The 19,511-nt window shown below is 48.2% G+C and overlaps 1 protein-coding gene across 2 annotated transcripts in view; it reads right to left on the bottom strand.

Moving 5' to 3' along the window:
- Window positions 1–43: 43 nt before the first annotated feature.
- Window positions 44–19,511, bottom strand: part of rlim (ring finger protein, LIM domain interacting) — a 73,773-nt gene continuing 54,305 nt past the window's right edge. For both annotated transcript variants that reach the window (XM_086000446.1, XM_086000437.1), the window contains one exon: window positions 44–3,982. In XM_086000446.1, coding sequence (XP_085856572.1) covers window positions 2,286–3,982 — 1,697 coding nt within the window. In that variant the 3' untranslated portion in view covers window positions 44–2,285. The remainder of the gene's footprint in view (window positions 3,983–19,511) is intronic.

Here is a 19,511-nt window from a genome sequence, read left to right as displayed (position 1 = left end):
GAGGAAGAGGAAATGAAAGGAATAAACCTCACGGACAACGGTGCTGGTTGTTTTTTCGTGCATTGTTTTATTAACATTTATGGATAACCCAACTCTTCAAATGGTCAATGTCAAAAGATAACTTCTATCTGCAATTGATGTTTCCTCTCCCCAGAAAGCTAAATGACAACTGGGTAATCAAACTTTTTTTTTGCATGAAAACTCAGTTACTAATTTACAAAAATTAGTACAACAGATTACATAAATAAACTAAATCACTTTAAACAAGCCCTGTACAGTAAACCAAAGTACATGCACTTTGGTAAGACTCCTGCAGCTAAGGGAAGAACTCCCTCTGGACTTCTTAAAGCACTCGTCTCCTAATTTGCTTGAACCTTTACTACACAGTTCGCCTTATGCAGGATTGATCAGTCTGTGGGATTCCTATTTTGTGTCATAGCATCATTCTTTAATAATATTTGCTCTGTGGAACTAAACTATTTCAGTAATGCAAGTGCACATCTTACAATATTGGCATTTAAAATTTATACAAGATGCCATTAATATCTGGTCATTTTTGTACAAAAATGGGTTTTTCCATATACATCAGGATAAGCAACAGACTAAATAAGGACATTACTTTCCACTATCCTGTGCATATATATCTAAGAGACAAAAAAAAGCCATTCTGCCTCAAAAAAAAGACCTATGATTCAATTCAGTTACATTAGTTATATCACAATTGTAACATTTTAATTTTATGGTTAAAAAAACCAAACTGCAATTTCCAGTGTGTTTTTTTACACTGCAGCATTCTTACCCTCTACATCCTATAAATGCAACATTGTCAATTGGCTGAATACTGGAGCTTATGTTCCATGCAGACCAGGTCTACACTTACCTACCGCAGAAGTCCCCAATATTCCATCAGGATTTCAGAGAGGAGTCTGCTGCACAGCCTGCCCACAGACATACTGCTGCACAGCCTGCCCACAGACATACTGCTGCACAGCCTGCCCACAGACATACTGCTGCACAGCCTGCCCACAGACATACTGCTGCAAGGTTGCAGCAAAACCAACTGCCATTAAGCGGCGAGCTGTGAAGTCACAGGTCTTCTATTAGGCACAGATTACACAGCGCAGTGGCGGAGGGTGGCAGAAATGTGGCGAGTGTCTAGCGCGCCCACACACAATCCTGCTGTTCCAACCGATTGTAGAGAAATAAAAAACAGCCAGCTTCCCAAAGGCAAAATGCTTCTTATTCAAGAGCCCGTGTCATTGGACTGGTGGGTCATTCCCCACTTTAAAAATATTTTTTAAAAACCCAGGAGGTGCAAGGCGGAGAGGAAAGAGTCGATAAAAAGGGAGGTACAGAGTAACTCCATAAAAAGATGGAAATAAATTGATGGTAATTTTTTTTAATGGACACCACTGAAAAATGGATGAGATAGTAAGTAATTCCACTGTACGGAAAAAAATACTTAACAGCTGGACGTCTCCAATTAGTCCCATAGACTTGAACCATGTTATAGTATAAGGCAATCTGTCCATTAAAGATGTTCAGTAAATTAGAATTTGTTTTAAACAGCAGTGACAATTTGCATTGCAAATTTCATATTTTTTTTTCCAAAACAGTGGCCAATTTCCCCTTCCCAAGTACACAGACCCTGCAACAAAAAGTGAACAAATACTCGGAATTGCTAAAATACACCATCACTGTAAGTGTGCACATAAACCAAAAATCATACATCAGAAAAGGAAATAATTTTGATTACAAAATAATTACAAAAAATGAAAAAATTGAAATTCAATACAGCTAACCCAGATGAAGCACTAACAACGTGACAGAAATCAGGGCAAGGATTCAGCTTTTACAAAAATGAGTGGAAGAAGCAAAAGCATTAAAGTTTAAATAACTTATTTACCAAGCTAAGAACAAATCCTTAAGAAAAGGGTTAAGCCAACAGACATAGGAAACCAGATGCCAGAAGCCGTGCCCTAACTACAGTATCGCTTTAGTTTGTTTCTGAGCATGGTAAAATCTTCCTCACTTTAACAGTGCAACGGTGCACACTCGCAAAAGTATTAATAAAAAGAAATGTCCAAACCCATATTAAAAATTAGCAAAAAAAAGCCTTTCCTTGAACAGAGGATAGGAAGCAGTCACGTAGAAGTATTAGGTATGGCTATTTTGAATTTCCCCACTACATTCTGAAGTACAATTTTATATGGTTCACTGTTTGGTACAGCTAGCTAATTCTACATGACATCAATACTGGAGCACAAACTGATGGAGGTTGTACACTAGCCAACACTTTCACCAGTGGTGCGAACTAAAACAGCCTGACGGCATATGGGACATGTGGAGTTTTCGGACAGCCAGCGATCGATACAGTGAACATGATACTCGTGTGAGCAGGGAAGCTTGCGCAGCTTGTTTCCAGCCGTGTACTCACTAATGCACACACTGCAGGTTTTAATTGCATCACTTTCCCCAAAATTTCTTGTGGACAAGTTGTCAATCTGCTCTTTAGTCAGTCCCCTGGGCTGATCATCCTCATCTTCATCATTTAGCAGGAAGAAATGGGCAAGCCTAAGTATAGGCAATGTACCGCTTTCTTCAAGGCCAAACAAGCCCCGAGTTTGCTGACCTTCTCTTCTCCTAGCACCAGTTGTGCTATCTGTTTCACTGCCGTTCCGCTGTTCCCCTGCCTGCTGCTCCCCTGTTCTGCCTTCAGAGGCCATGCCTGGGGATTCACTTGTGCTGTTCTGCGATTCGGAGACTTCCTGCACTTGATTTTGGCCCCTGTTGCTCGATTCAGAGTCGCTGTCACTGTCCACAAAGGAACTCAGTTCCCCACCCATCATTATCCGGCGTAGTATGGTTTGGAGGGCAACTGAGGCGGCCTCTCCAAGACCCGAATCAGAAATCCTGCGAAAAGGAATACGAATGGTGCTCACGTAAGTTCGCACTCCTGCTCGCTCAGAGCGGGAGAATGTGCGCCTGAGCCCACCCCGCTCACTTTCGTATACAACTGTGTTGTCAGATGTTTGGGATCGTGAGCGGGTCCTGTTGGCTATACTATCTCTATCTGCATTTTCACCAGGTCTCACCCTTCTCACCTGCAGATCTAACATAATAGTAGGCGGTCGGCGCCCGGCTACAGAGGGATCATTGACAACAGCTTCTGAAGAATCAGCAGCTTCTTGGTAAGGCTCTCTAGGTTCACTTGGTTCAGATGTAGAAATAGGATTAGTTACTTCAGCCTGCATCTCATCTCCAACCCGACTCTGCCTGGACACCACATGCTGTCTAGTTCTGGAACTTCCTTCTGTCCCACTTTCTGAAATGGATCTATCAGACCTGTGAGAAGACCCCTGACGTCGTGATCTACTCGTCCCCTCAACAATTGGATGCAAGGGTGACCGACTTCGATTGCTTCTTGTTCTAGATGACCTTCGGCGTTCTGGGCTTCTGCTTCTACCACTTCTTGGACGGCCTTGATGGGCCTGGGTTTCAAGCTCTCGTCTCAAAAGTTCATATCTGTTTTCGTAGGACAATTCCCCACTTGGTCTTCTACTCTGCCTCGTTACAGAGGATTCAGACCTCTCAGGTTCACTCTGGATATTTTCTTCTGCTACAGTTATTGGTGGAGCTGTTGCAGCTTGTGGCGGTTGTGCTGCTGTTGGTGGGGGTGGGTTTATATTACCCGATGGTACTGGTGTCACTGCTTCTTCTGCTGGTGGCACTGTTGCTGCTGCATTTGAAGTGTCCATGGGTTGCTCACTTTCCATCTCGGCACTTTGGTCAATTCTACTGCGACTGACGTTAATTTCCAAGCTGAATCTAAAATCACCACTTGTTGGGTTTGTACGACTGACTGCTCTCCATGACCGATTCCCGCTTTGCCCACTTCTCGTCGTGTTCCCTGTCTGTCTAAAAGCATTCAACCACTCCAGAAGAGAATCTCCACTTGACCCTTCTTCCGAACCCTCAGCACCTAAAGGGGCAAAACAAAAGAAACGGTCAGCAACCAAAAATGACAGCACATCTATCTTGTAGGGTCCTTTTGATTCTTTGAATGATATGAATCCTCCACACTGTTTGGAATAAAACCTAGTTTGATTGTTTAGAATTATGGGGGAGAAATTCGGTATCGCCCCGTTTGGGGCGCTAGTATTGGTGGTGCGCAAAGTTTAGCGCCAGGCGCAAATTATCGCCACCTCCAGCGATATTGGGTACCTGTGCCCCTGAAGGTGATTGCGGCACTAAATCAGGCGCTGCACGACAGTCTTAAGGTGCTAACCCAGCAGCGCGACGCAATATTTCCGCGGGTGGGCGCAGCGCAGATGCTGTCAATTATCGAGTGCGGCCAGACACGCTGGCGCCGGACAACTCTTAAAGGGGTGGATCGATCATCATCTCCAGCCGCACCCTGCACATCGGAGGCCTCAAACTCGGCGGTAACCTACCTGCGGCGTCGACAACTGCCTGAACATGGAGGGGGCCAGGGAAAGCGCGCAGCGCTTCAGCGAGGGGGCATTGGATGCTCTGGTTGGCGCGATGGAGCGCAGGCGATCTGTACTCTACCCAGAGAATGGCAGGAGGCCTCAGCACAGCGACTATCGCAGAGCTTGGAGGAAGGTTTCCAACAGAGTCACCTCCAGCAGCATGGTTCCCAGGACTCCTGTGCAATGCAGGAAGAAGTTCAACGACCTCACTCGGGTCGTTAGGGTGAGTGCCTTTTTCAGAATCATCTTCATCCTTCTATCTGGACCTCACTTTATGGCCAGAGGGTGTGCAAAGCCCCAATGGCCAGCTGTCATCCAGCACCCATGGCCCTTTCTGGAAACACACACACATTATGCACAGAGCTGAATGCGCAAGGGCTCCTGGACCATGGGAGGCATGTCATCCCAGATCAGGGCAGCATAATGTAAGGGCTAATCGACCATGGGAGGCATGTCATCCCAGATCAGAGCTGCAGGTTTCCTCACACCCCGTCCTCTCTCTTGCAGGCCAAGCTGGCCCATAATAGAAGGCAACAGCATCGGACCGGAGGAGGCCGGCCTCACCTGCAGACCCTCACAGACCTGGAGAAGCGAGTCCATCGGATTGTGGCAAGCCGGATAATTGGCCCCGTCGCCTCTGGAGATGCCGACCCCATTGTGGACAGCAATGGAAAGGTCATCACCTTTTTGACCTTTCTCCTTCCACTTGTTCCCCACACCAGCATGCTTTTTCACTCTCGAGCCAACTCAGAGCATTGCAGCACTCATGCATCCCTTGTTGCCACCTTGTCCTTTCGCTAAAGCCACTCTTGAACCTCCCTGCTTTCAGATGCTGCATTGCCAGCTCGGGAGGCAGGCCCTCAAGCTGCCAGTGCGAGTGGCTCTGGCAACGAGGAGGAGGAAGCCAGACCATCCGTGCCACCCTCAGGCGAGCCAGCCCATGTCCAGGCTGGGGAGACGCATTCCATAGAGGGGAACAGGGGGGGGAATGGTCTGAGGAGGATGCAGCTCCAGGCCCCAGCAGCCTGCAGCAATGCGAGTGGGTAGGGAAGCTCGGGGGCCGTCTCCCCGGAGGGAGAGTCGGGCCGCGAGTGCTGCTGCACAGAACGCAGAAGAGGTGCGTGCCCTCGCAGAAATAAGCGCCCAGGCTGGGCAGAGGCACACTGAGCTCATGGCTGCAGCGGCAAGGATGCCCGATTCCACTGAGACACTGGCAAGGAGTGTGCAGGACTTCGGCGCAGCACCGGCAAGGATTGTCCAGGACTTCGGCGAAGCACTGGCACCTGCCACGCAAATGCCGAGTGCTGCCACGCAGTCAGTGGCTGGTCTCATGCAGACGCAGATTGAGGCCACGCGAGCACTGACTGCTGCCACCCTCGCTGGATCGGGCAGGATTCCCCGGGGCCCTCGCCGCGCCACAGCAGGCCAGCAATCTGTGCACCAGCCGATTGCTGCGCATGCTGCAGTGCTGCCCCGTCAGAGTGCCAGTGTGTCGGCCGACCAGGGAGCTGCTGTCCGCTCTCAGGATGACAGCATTCCTGATGCCACCACTGGCACTTCTCCACTGCAGCTGCCACCACCTGTAGGACAGACTGCTGCCCATGCAGAGTTGGAGCAGTTAGCAGCCGGGCCCTCCGGGCCCAGAGCTGATCCAGGCCGTCCCTCAAGGGCATCTGCGGTCTCAGTTTCGGACAGTCAGCAGGCCTCCCCCAGCCTTGCTGCAGCCACTGGGGTCCCATTACGGAGCTGCTGCAGGGCGGGAAAGGGGCAATTCCGCAAGGGAAGCAGATCACCATCGAGGGGCAAAAAGTAGGTGGTGTTGCTAAATTATGTTATTTCTTTCATTCAAGGCCGAGGATGCTGGTCTGAATGTTGGTTATGTTTTGGACATTGTCTCCAGGGTGTGAGAGCCAGTTATGTGGCAGTCTGTTTGTTTTTGGTGTTTGTTTCCATTGCTTTGTCATGCGGGAAGGATACACAGTTTGTTAAATAAAGAAGTTTATTTATTCACAATGTCCATGTCTGTTCTTTGCACAAATTGTTGCCTTGACCGGTTTAGGGGTAGCAGAACGGTTCCATTCATGTTCTTGGAATGGCAGAAAGCATTCCCTCAGAGGGGCCTGACGGATGGCCCTTGCAGTTTGTGCCTCCCTCCCGTCTTGGTACTGCTGCTCCTCCTCCTCCTCTGCTGGTGCGTCAATGTCTGGTGGCATTGGCTGGGTCCTGAGGACTGCCAGGTTATGCAGCATGCAGCACACAACCACGAAGTGGGAGACTCACTCAGGTGAGTACTGAAGGGCTCCTCCGGAATGGTCCAGACAGCGGAACCGTTGCTTCAGCACGCAGATTGTGTGCTCCACGATGTTCCTGGTTGCTTGATGGCTCTCGTTGTATCGTTCTTCAGCAGGGGTGCTGGGCGAACGAAGCGGGGTCAGCAGCCAGGGGCACAGAGGATAGCCCTTGTCCCCAAGAAGCCAGCCTCCTGGGTGAGCCGGGGCTTCAAAAAGGTCTGCCACAGAAGTCTGGCGCAGGATGAAGGCGTCGTGGCTGCTGCCTGGAAAGTGGGCATTGACAGCGAGTATCAGCTGTCAGTGGTCACAGACCAGCTGCACAAAGAATGGAACCCCTTTCGGTGCATTCTCCAGAGGTGCCCGCAAAGCCACATGCGTGAAGTCAATGGCGCCCTGCACCATGGGGAAGCCCGCTATCCTTGCAAAGCCCTCTGCGCGCTCTCGCTGCTTGTCCGGAGTCATTGGGAAGGAGATGTACTGCCGTCTCCTTGACGGATGCAGCAATGCACCGCGACCTGTGAGATGTTGGCAATGTCCCCAGCAGCGGCCTGAAAGAAGCCGCTGGCATAGAAGTTTAGAGCCACAGTGATCTTCACAGCCACCGACAGAGATGTCCTGCACCTTAGTTGAGGCTGCAGATCTGGCTGAAGCAGGTGGCAGAGCTCAGTGACCACCTCCTTACTGAAGCGCAGCCTTCGGAAACACTGCTCCTCCGGCATGTTGATATACGAAAGCTGTTGGCGGAAAACCCTGGCAGCGTAAGGTCTCGTGTGCCGACGTCTGTTGGCCCTCCTCCGTCTGGCCATGCCTGCCACTCTATCCCTGCGTCTCTGTGCCCTGTCAATATGATTCAGAAGGACGACGTTCCCATCCAATGCAGCCCCCATAGTAAGTGCGCACTGAAAGTTATGCCGGTTGAGAAGCTTACCAACTGCAAAGTTATGTTCAGAAGGCTAAAGTTCCTCAGCCAGCGCTCACTGCAGAAATGGCTCTCCGTTTGTCTCTGAGCAACTCTCTCTCTCACAGAAGGTGTGGTCCAAAAATGGCTACCACTAATAATCCAGGAAGAGTCCCCTTTAAATAGCACCCCCCCCCCCGCCCCAGACAGTGACTGGGAAACGTTCCAGGTAACTTGTCGTTGGTAGCGACAGGCGGAATGGAGGGGGGCGCCACTGAATTTCCGGTCCGGGGCGCCCCAAGGGCGTTGCACACTGAAATGCCATCATGATCTGCGTGCGCCGGTGAACGGGCGCTACGGTTTCGCGCCGGCGCTAAATATCCGCTCAATTTGGGAAGAGGCGCAGGGTTCGCTGCGCCCGGGCGCTAGTTGGTTAGCGTCCCACTTCTCGACCTCTAGGCGCTAATGGGTGGCGCAACCAACCGAATTTTTCCCCCATAGACTCATAGCAGAAAATGAGGCAGTTTGACTCATTGCATCTGTGCAAATGCTCTGATAGAGCTATCCATTTCGTTCCATTCCCTTTTTCCAAGGTCTTCAATTTTTCCATCAAACATTTCTCTTTCTCTATGAATTCCCCAATGTTCAGACATTCCATGTATTAACAATCCTCTGTGTACATTAAAAAAAAAATTCCCCTTCATTCCTTCTATGCCCTCTAGTTATAGTCAATGCTCAGTGTAAGGTTTTTTGCCCCAATTTATCAAAACCTCCCAATTTTGAAATGCCTGTTTATGGGAAACCTTGTGCTTAGTTTATGGGAAACCTTGTGCTTAATGCTGAAGCTAACCTCAAACTGATCAACCAGCAAAGTCCCAATTCCAAAAATCTATGACCCTGCGCACCGTGGGATGCTGGGGGGTGGTGGTGGTGGTGGGGGGGGGGGGGGGGGGGGGTGGAGAGAAATGCTAGTGTGAAGGGCCTTACAGAACAACATAATACCAGCTAAAAGACAGAACTGTCAAAGATATCAAATCAAGACACTAATCTTGATCAGACCTGCCTTATGAACACCAATTTGAATCTGATTGAGAAATACCCAAAAAGCAGCCATTGACTAGGGCCTTTACACAGGTCCTTGGGGTACTTCTCTGCAGGATAATCAATAGGCAGACTGCATTCTACCATTTTGGCCATCTGCTATTTGGTTAGCTATTTGCCTTGGGCCTTTGCACCACAGGATACTTTAGAAATTGGTTTATGAGGCATAGTAACTTGGGAATTCTGAGCAGCTGAGAAATAATACGCCTCCCGTTAGATTAGCATAGCAACAATGAACAGTGGGGCAATTTCTTGGCCTAAATAAAACTGGGAAGCAACTTCCAGCAGCAACTCCAAACTAGTCCAAATGTTCTCTTGGGTAGAATACCAAACAGAATACTACTATAACAACAGAAAATGCTGGAAAAACTCAGCAGGTCAGGCAACATCCGTGGAGAGAAATTTGAGTTGACGTTTCGGGTTGGACCCTTCTTCAAACCCCAGTTTTGAAGAAGGGTCCAACCCGAAACGTCAACTCAAATTTCTCTCCACGGATGTTGCCTGACCTGCTGAGTTTTTCCAGCATTTTCTGTTGTTATTTCGGATTTCCAACATCTGCAGTATTTTGCTATCGTACAGAATACTACTAATCTACTGCTTGCAGTTCACTAAATCTACAAATAAAAAATGCAAAATACTGCAGATGCTGGAAACACTCAGGTCAGGCAGCACACCTGTGGAGAGAGAAACACAATTAAGGTTTCAGATCTCTGACTTTTTGTTAGAACTGAAAAACATTAAATGGAGTTGTAAGAGTGGCAATAGGTTTTAAGTAAGTACAGAGGCAGGGAAGGCGGGGGGGGGGAAACGGGGGGAGGAAAGACAAAAGGGAAAGTCTGTGATAGGGTGGAAATAGGAGTGATTTAAATGACAAAAGGGATGACAATGCACGGCAAAAAAGGGGTGGCAATGGGACAAGTAAAGAAACAAAAGATGGGTCCAGAGGGGCTGTAAGTGGCAACAGCAGAACCATTACCAGCAGCTGCTGTCTGAGAAAATGAGCGCAGTGGTTATGATCTGAAATTGTTGAACTCTATGTTAAGTCCGGAAGGCTGTGAAGTGCCTAATCGAAAGATGAGGTGCTGTTCCTCAAGCTTCCGTTGAACTTCAATGGAACAATGTAGGAGGCTGAGGTCAGAGTGGGATTGGGGTGGACAATTAAAATGACAGGCAACCGGAAGCTCAGGGTCACGCTTGTGGACTAAATGGAGGTGCTCAGGAAAGTGATCATCCAATCTGCTTTTGGTCTCCCCAATGTAGGAAACCACATCATGAGTAGTGAATACAGTATACTAAACTGGAAGTACCACCTGGAAGGATTGTTTGGGGCCTTGGATGGCAGGAAGGGAGGAGGTGCAAGAGCAGGTGTTGCATCTCCTGCGTTTGCATGGAAAGGTGGCGGAGGAAGGGGAGCGGGTGTTGGAAGAATGGATCAGGATGCTGCGGAAGGAACGGTCCTTTCGGAATGCTGAAAGCGGAGGGGAGGGTTCCCCTTGTCCTCACCTTCCACCCCGCCAGATCCACATTCAACAATCATCCTCCGCCACCTCCAAACACATCTTCCCCTCCCCTCCCAGCATTTCAGACAGCAGGTGCTGGTAATGGTTCTGCTGTTGCCATTTACAGCTCTAGACCCATCTTTTGTTTCTTTACTTGTCCCATTTCCACCCCTTTTTGTCTTGCACGTTCATCCTTTTTGTCATTTAAATCACTCCTGCCTTCCAACCTATCACAGACTTTTCCTTTTGTTCTTGCCTCCTCCCCTCCCCCTTTTTTACTGCCTCTGTACTTGCTTAAAACCTGTTACATCTCTAACATTTTCCAGTTCTGACGAAAGGTCACAGACCTGAAACGTTAACTCTTCCTCTCCGTCGATGCTGCCCAACCTGAATATTTCCAGTATTATCTGTTTATATTTCACTAAATCTACTAGCTGATAAACTACAAGGTAGCAAGAAATTTAACCCGTCACATTTAATATTTTGTAGTTCGCATTCTGACAGGGATTTTGAGACGCCCTACCCCATTTGCTGATGTTGTGATATTGTCCAGTCATACATATATTAATTTACCTTGGATTAAGACCTGGAAATGTCCCAGAGTCATCTTGATCATTCTAAATTCCAAGTGTTTGATGTGCTAGATGGACATTTCTGTTGTTCATCTGCTACAAGCCCAATCCCCCTATAAATGGGCAGCCCATCCAGACACTATGCAAGGTCAAGAGCAAAGGCCTGGTCAATCCTTACCTGTTGAGAAAGAAGCGATCACTGGCTGAGCAGTTTCAATTGAAGGAATCTCACAAACAAGGTTTGAGAACCACAAAGATGGCGGCCAAATATCTGTAGGCCACTTTTCATTGAAACCATTGTCTCACGAAAAAGAAAGGCAAATCGGAGTAGCACAAAACAGCCAGCTAGTTCAGCATAATGCTCTCAAGAACATTAATTGACTATGAACCCAACTCCTGGACTGTACTGATTACCTGCTCCATGGTCATGCTAGCGGGACTCTGATGAATCTGTCATCCAATGCAGATCAACGTGGGCATCCTTGATGTGTTTGTGAGTACAGACAGGCACTTTGTAAAACCTTAGGTGCCAATGAGGCGCCAAATGGCATGTCCTTATACCGACAGCTTTGTCTTTTGAAACTGAACCAGAATCTCCAAGGACATTCCTAAATAGCGATATAAAATTAGTTATCTTTCACATCCACAGCTGCTAGCCAGTCTCCTATTGCTTGAATAATCTCAAGAACTGTAACCTTCTTGAATTTTTGTCCGAGGACTTAGTTTAGAACCCTGAAGTCAAGTACTAAATGTAGTTTACCATCCATTCACGCTTTCTGGAAAGTACAAAATACCAGATGCAGAAGCCAGTCTTTTTCTGAGCTTTTCTCTCTGAAGTCTTTGAACATGTTGTCTCCCAAATCTATGCCCTGCTTTCCTGCAACTCTATGTTTGAATCTCTCCAATCAAGTTTCCATCCCTGCCAAAGCACTGAAATGGCCCTAATCAAAGTCACAAATGGCCTCATCTCTGGCCAAGGGGCATTTTTCCTCCCGGTCCTCTCTGCAACCTTTAACACGGTTGATCGCAACATTGTAAATTAATTTGGGAGCTGAAAACACACTCAAGGACTTGGGAATGGAAAGGGAGGTTGGAGATGCGGCAGTAGTTAGCAAGGACAAGGGGGGTGGGGGTGTAAGAATTCGCAATGATTTACAGTTCTGAAGATTCATGTTTTTGATTAAAGTATCCCTGGGCAATGTGCTTTTTAAATTTCCAGGGATAAAATGGCTGTCTCACCACATGGCCGAGACAAAAGAGGTTTGGAATGCAGCTTTCTGTGTCTGGAAGTAAGGTTCAATGAAGACAAAGGACAATGCTTTGTTTACAAAGCAACTGAATGCTATTAGCATTTGTTTGTATACACCTGAAACTGCAGAAGAGACGTTTGCACCTTGAATGGGAAGCGTTAACATCTTGAATGGGTTTCCAATCACCCAGTACTGGACTATAGAGCAGATGTACCTCCCTTTTGTTTCAGCAAAGGGAGCTCTGAAAATCACATTAACTCAATCTAACCACTTTGAGTTAGCCTATCACAGCTTTGGGGTTAATTTTGCACACAGCCCTTGCAAGGCACGGATGTGAGGGGCTCACCAGGTATAAAAAAAAAGGGCTGAGCAGCCAGCTCGCTCTCTTGACTCTGGGCTCTTGGCTCTTGGCTCTTGACTTCCTGGGACGATAAGGTGAGCTCTCTCTCTCTCGTCGCTGGACCATGTGAGCAGAGATTTTCTGACTCTCAACAAGGCAACCTAGCAGGAGTTAAGGGGGGATGGTGATTTAAGGGAATTGCTAAGATTGTTTAAATACATTGTAGCCATTGTATCCCTCGTTTTTGCCGTGTGTACCCCCTTGATATATAGTTTTACAATTTTACTGTGTTCGTGTGGGATAGTTTGATATTGTGATTGTAGTTTCTTTTAGTTAATAAAGCTTGATAATTTTCTCTCATCCAAACCACGTGTTCCGTTTTAATATCATTAATTATAAGTTCCTCCACTCAGAACTAAAGGAGGGGTAGCGAAATTGGTTTAGAGTGCAGCAGCAAAAAGACTGCTGGCCAGGTAGATTACCTTAAACCAGTTTAAACGAAGCCCCCGAAATCCTTACAATGGCGAGCCAGCCAGGAGTGGAGGCAGTTTTTGATTTTATAAGTGGTCTGGATCTGGTGAAAGCATCAGCTCTTGATTCTCTCATTGTTTGCAGTATGTGGGTAGCCCTGCGGATGTTAGCAGCAGCGTGTAGGCTGCCCTATCGGGGTATAGGTGGCTGGGTTAGGAAGGTTGTGAAGAGAGAGCAGGAGGAAAGGTTAAGGGAAGCAAAGGCAGCTTATAAGCTGGCCTGCGCCCCAAGGTTTGAGGAAGCAGATCATGGCCCCTGTAGGGCAGAGATAGAAAGCCTTAACATGGCTTTAAATGCATCTAAGGGGATGATTTGCATGATCAGCCTGAAGGCAGGTCAGCCAGACTTTACTGGCAGCCCAAGTAGAACCATCCCACAGGCAACACCCAGAACGGTGCTGGATTGGGAATTAGAGATCCCAAGACAGCAGCCCACAGCTCCGGGTTTTGAGGAGCTCTGGCAGCAAGGAGGGGTGGACAATGGGGTGGTAGGAGACACAGGGAGGGAGCTGACACCAGGTTTTAAACATGGGGAGGAAAATTTCCAGCCACCAGCAGCGGGTGGTGAGAGTGTACCTGCCCCCAGCGCAGGAGTGGGCAGGGAAGAGCAGACAAACCCAGAGAGAGATTTGCACCGGCAGGCTGCCAGGTACATTATACAGTGCGGGCTATTTGGACATGGGGGAGAAGGTTCCCAGCCAGCTGGGGCTGTGACTCAAGCTCAGGGTCTGCCAGCCAAAGTTTCCCCCAGAGAGACACCCCTCAGAAGGTCTCAGCGGGTGCCCCAGCCTAAGAAAGCATGGTCACCCACTTTACAGTGGAGTAGGACGGTTTCCCGAGCCAGGGAAAAGCCAGAGAACAGAGGCCCCCACTCAACAGCCATAAGCTGCGGGGGACCAGAGACAGGAGGCAGACCAGCTTCGCTGCAGCCAGCGGCAATCTGCGACAGTGCCAGAGATTAGACGGGCCGTCCGGAGACGGGCGGCATTTGTATTATAACTATGTGTGTGTATTAGCTTGCTTTAAGGTGTATTTTAAGTTGATTTAACTAGTTTGTTAAGTATGTTTAAAGAGTTTAAATTTACATGTGTGCCAAATGTTTGTATTTTGGTCTGAGGTCGAGGGACCCGACCATGTCTCCACCTAAGGCAGCAGGTCAGTGAGACCTGGCTGCATGTCCCTTTTAAGTTTTACAGGAGATTGGAAAATGAAGCAGCCATGTTCGCCCAGCCTGAGCTGGACATCGAATGAAGATACGGAATGTTGGGGATCACCTTGCCACTGGACGAATCCAGGAGACCCCGCAGTGATCTTCGGGGAAAAGCCGGACCGAGTCCGGAGGAACGTGCCTACTCCTCCTACGGGGAGGAGATGGCCCCAGCTGGGTGGGGCATGGCCCCCAACCCAGCACTATCCTGACCGAAGTTCACGTGTGGGGGACCTCACTGTTGAGGAGTCACGATGGGGAAGCGCAGGCGCCTGGTCATAGGGACACGTTCCCCGGGGGTGGGTGGTGATGGCCCGGGAATGATTGTATAGAGGAGGGAAAGACCCAAGAGTCGCGTGGGTGCGGTCGGGGGAGGGAGGAACTCACCCGGGGGCCCACGGGCAAGAGGATAAGTGTGGCTGGGAAGGATGAGTGGGTGGCCGGATCAGTGTGGGGCCAGAGAGTGCCGCCACACAGGCACCCATCATTTTCTGCAGCCAGTCGAGGGAAGACGGGAGGGGGAGGGACTGGGAGTCATGAGATCCCATACTCCCCGGTCTCGGTCTGTGCCACGGTAATTTTAAACGTGAGGGGTACCCCGCCTCCACAAAAGGACAAGGGAACGGCTCGGGGCTGTCGGAGCAGGCTGGTCGCTAAATCCATTCTGCCTGTTTTAAAGTTTAAGCTGATCAAAGGGGGGTGGAAGGTACTTTTACTGCCCGAGTGGGAGGAGCAATGCCCACTCGAATTTCGCGACCCATCATCGGCACGTGATGATCGGGGTTCATTTAAGCATGTTGTTTAATGATTTTTTGTATTTTGTGTTGCAGCCCCAAGTTGAGCAGAGGCGTGAGGTCCTCTCCGTGCTTGGGACCAGTTTGTGACAACTCCAAGTTGAGCAGAGGCGTAGGACCCTCTCCGTGCTTGCGATAATTTTTGAGTACATTGTGTAACTAAGATTGCAACATTTTGTAATAACTTATGATGTAAAAAAAAGTGATTGTAAATTTAGTTTACACTGTATAATTTTACAAGCGTGTAGGGGTATGAGACCCCTTAGTGAAAACTGAAGTATCTGTAAGATGCCCACCGTACCATGGTTTTTTTCTTGAATTTAAGGGGAATAGATGGGACGGGGATCAGTGGCAGATAGCTATTAGGTAAATACAGGGGATGGTTGTTTGTGGGGGGTCAGAAATCATTGCTCATTTCTTCAAGAGGATACTACAAGCAAGCTGGAAGTATCCAAGGGCGGACTGTAAGAATTCGCAATAATTTACAGTTATGAAGATTCATTTTTTTGATTAAAGGATCCCTGAGCGAGGTGCTTTTAAGTTTCCAAAGATAAAATGGCTGTCACACCACATGGCCGAATGACAAGAGGTTTGGAATGCAGTTTTCTGTGTCTGGAAGTAAGGTTCAATGAAGACAAAGGACAATGCTTTGTTTACAAAGCAACTGAATGCTATTAGCATTTGTTTAGATACACCTGAAACTGTAGAAGAGACGTTTGCACCTTGAATGGGAAGCGTTAACTTTAAATGGATTTTAAATCACCCCAGTACTGGACAATAGAGCAGTGCAGTCTCTTTTGTTTCAGCACAGGGAGCTCTGAAAATCACATTAACTCAATCTAACCACTTTGAGTTAGCCTATCACAGGGAAATTTTGCACACAGCCTGCAAGGCAGAACGGCAGGGGGGCTCACCAGGTATAAAGATAGATGCTGAAGCCAGCTCTTTCTCTTGACTTCCTGGGATGATAAGGTGAGCTCTCTTCTCTCTCTTCGCTGGACCATGTGAGCAGAGATTTTCTGACTCTCAACAAGGCAACCTAGCAGGAGTTAAGGGGGAATGGTGATTTAAGGGAATTGCTAAGATTGTTTAAATAACATTGTAGCCATTGTACCCCTCGTTTTTGCCGTGTGTACCCCCTTGATATATAGTTTTACAATTTTACTGTGTTCGTGTGGGATAGTTTGATATTGTGATTGTAGTTTCTTTTAGTTAATAAAGCTTGATAATTTTCTCTCATCCAAACCACGTGTTCCGTTTTAATATCATTAATTATAAGTTCCTCCACTCAGAACTAAAGGAGGGGTAGCGATTCGAAACCGCTGTTTGTAAATTGGTTTAGAGTGCAGCAGCAAAAAGACTGCTGGCCAGGTAGATTACCTTAAACCAGTTTAAACGAAGCCCCCGAAATCCTTACAGGGGGACTAGATGGTTTTTTGAGGGGGGGGGGGGGGGGGGGGGGGAGGGGGGAGTTGACACCAGGTTTGAAACAAAGTGGATAGTACTGGAGGAAAGGGAACCATTTACAATATCAGCTAGCATGGGGGCCAGGAAGGAAAGTTGGCTGGTCAGGAGTTTAGTGGGAATGGGGTCAAGTGAGCAGGTTGTGGATCTCAATAAGATGAGCTCAAAGAGGGCAAAGCCACCTTCTCAACATAGCAACATAGAAGATAGGAGCAGGAGTAGGCCATTCAGCCCCTCAAGCCTGCTCCGCCATTCAACTGTTTGGGGGTCTGTATACCACTCCCACTAATGTTTTCTGCCCCATGGTATTTCTCAGTTCTTCCCATACAGATTCAAATTGTCCTTCCACCTACAAATATTTATGTATGCACATCCCCGGGTCTCTCTGTTCCTGCAACCCCTTTAAAATTGTAGATGTGAGTGGTGAAGGTTACAAGGAAGTGATCAGGGCTGGCCTTGTCTGTGATTGTCCGTTTATTTCAAAAATGTGCATTCAAATGGACGTAAAGGGGTTTCAGGTTATATAGGCAGAGCAGATATTCAGAGAGGCATACTAGTCATCAACAGAACAGGGAGGAGACAATGAGAAGGAATAAAGTTGACTTGTCGACAGGGTGGAGTCAGCTTGGACCATCCACAAACCAGTGTCCAGATTCGGAGACAGTTGTAGAGTGCAAGTGGATCCAGGAGGAGTTCGAGGGGCAGAGTATCAGTTGTCCAGTGGAATCAGAGGGACGAGAAGTGGAGAGTTGACAAGAAATCAACAGAAGTTGATCCAAGAGTTCAGTGGAGGTGCGTCGTGGTCCTGGGTGTTAGCAGAGCACAGCAGCTGATCCGGTATATTAGCAGATGAGAGAGTAGCACTGGGAATGAAGCCCAAGGGCCAAGAGCAGCGAAGTTAAGGGAGTCAGAGGAGGGAGAAAGATAAATCCACGCGATCAGTGAAGATAAGGGAGATGATCTGAGAAACAGCTGTAGGGAGGTGAAGATCTCACATGATTGGGTGCAGCAGCAGGAGCTTGAGCAGCCAGTCCAGGAAAGGGCGACAGAGGAGCTCTGAAAGATGTGTGAAGTCGGTTGTTACGGGAAGCACATATTAGCAAAAGGGAATATCGTCATATTAGTTTACAGCAGGCATCTTCAAACGTTTTGTATCTTTGTGGGCTGTTTAAGTGCATAATATTGAGAATATATCTCAAGCTGTGGATACTAACAGATCTTGGCTTTCTGATATAGGATTTATCCACTAATGAAGCAAGAGTGCCAAGAACAGTCCCTTCCAAGTCTCTTGACCTACAAAATTCAAAGAAGTACAAGCACAAATAGAACTGAATTGCCTGGTCTTTGAGGGCCAAATTATCAAGCCATACAAAAAGAAAGACTTGCATTTATATAGCACCTTTCACCACGTCCCAAAGCGCTTTACAGCCAATGAAGTACTTTTTGAAGTGTAGTCACTGTTGTAATGTAGGAAACACGGCAGCCAATTTGCACACAGCAAGCTCCCACAAACAGCAATGTGATAATGACCAGATAATCTGTTTGTGATGTTGATTGAGGGATAAATATTGGCCAGGACACCAGGGATAACTCCCCTGGCTCCTCTTCAAATTAGTGCCGTGGGATCTTTGACGTCCACCTGAGAGGGCAGACGGGGCCTCGGTTTAATGTCTCATCCGAAAGACGGCACATCCAACAGTGCAGCACTCCCTCAGCACAGTGTCAGCCTAGATTTTTGTGCTCAAGTCTCTGGAATGGGACTGGCATCAAGGAGCCCTAGTAAAACTGAAGTCAATGGGAATCAGGGGGCGACCACTCCACTGGCTGGAGTCATACCTAGCACAAAGGAAGATGGCTGTGGTGGTTGAAGGTCAATCATAACAGCCCCAGGATATCGCTGCAGGAGTTCCTCAGGGCAGTGTCCTAGGTCCAACCTCTTCAGCTGCTTCATCAATGACCTTCCCTCCAACATAAGGTCAGAAATGGGGATGTTCGCTGATGACTGCACAGTGTTCAGCGCCATTCGCAACTCCATAGATAATGAAGCAGTCCATGCCCGCATGCAACAAGACCTGGACGACGTTCAGGCTTGGGCTAAGTGGCAGGTAACATTCGCGCCACAGAAGTGCCAGGCAATGATTATCTCCAACAAGCGAGAGTCTAACCACCTCCCCTTGACATTCAATGGCATTACCATCGCCGAATCCCCCACTATCAACATCCTTGGGGGGGGGGGGTCACCATTGACCAGAAACTTAACTGGACCAGCCACAAATACTGTGGCAACAAGAGCAGGTCAGAGGCTAGGTATTCTGCGGCGAGTGTCTCATCTCCTGACTCCCCAAAGCCTTTCCACCAGCTACAAGGCACAAGTAAGGAGAGGGATGGAATACTCTCCACTTGCCTGGATGAGTGCAGCTCCAACAACACTCCATCCAGGTCAAAGCAGCCAGCTTGATTGGCACCCCATCCACCACCTTAAACAGTCACTCCCTCCACCACCAGTGGACCGTGGCTGCAGTGTGTACCATCTACAAGATGAACTGCAGGAATTCGCCAAGGCTTCTTCGACAGCACCTCCCAAACCCGCGACCTCTTCCACCTAGAAGGACATGGGCAGCAGGTGCATGGGAACACCACCACCTCCAAGTCACACACCATCCTGACTTAGAAGTATATCACCGATCCTTCATCATCGCTGGGTCAAAATCCTGGAACTCCCTACCTAACAGCACTGTGGGACTACCATCACCACACGGACTGCAGCAGTTCAAGGCGGCGGCTCACCACCACCTTCTCAAGGGCAACTAGGGATGGGCAATAAATGCTGGCATTGCCAGCGACAGCCTGATCCCATAAAACGAATTAAAAAAAAGAACCCGCAACCTTCTGACTCGGGGGCAAGGGTGCTACCCACTGAGCCACATATAACCCATTATTTGGACATCCCAGATTTAGAGATACTTTCTTTATCTGTCTTAGTTGGGGCATGTCCCTTACTCACTCCAGAGCCGGATATTTTTGTTTTATACTGGATTTGGACTATCCAGGTGGGTGAGCAGCATGAAAGGT

This window comes from Somniosus microcephalus, chromosome 1, assembly GCF_052327205.1.
Source record: "Somniosus microcephalus isolate GS21.2 chromosome 1, FLI_Smic_1.0, whole genome shotgun sequence".
Lineage (NCBI taxonomy): Eukaryota > Metazoa > Chordata > Chondrichthyes > Squaliformes > Somniosidae > Somniosus > Somniosus microcephalus.
The sequence above is the reverse complement of the archived record's forward strand: the minus strand, read 5'-3'. Positions and strand labels throughout refer to the sequence as shown.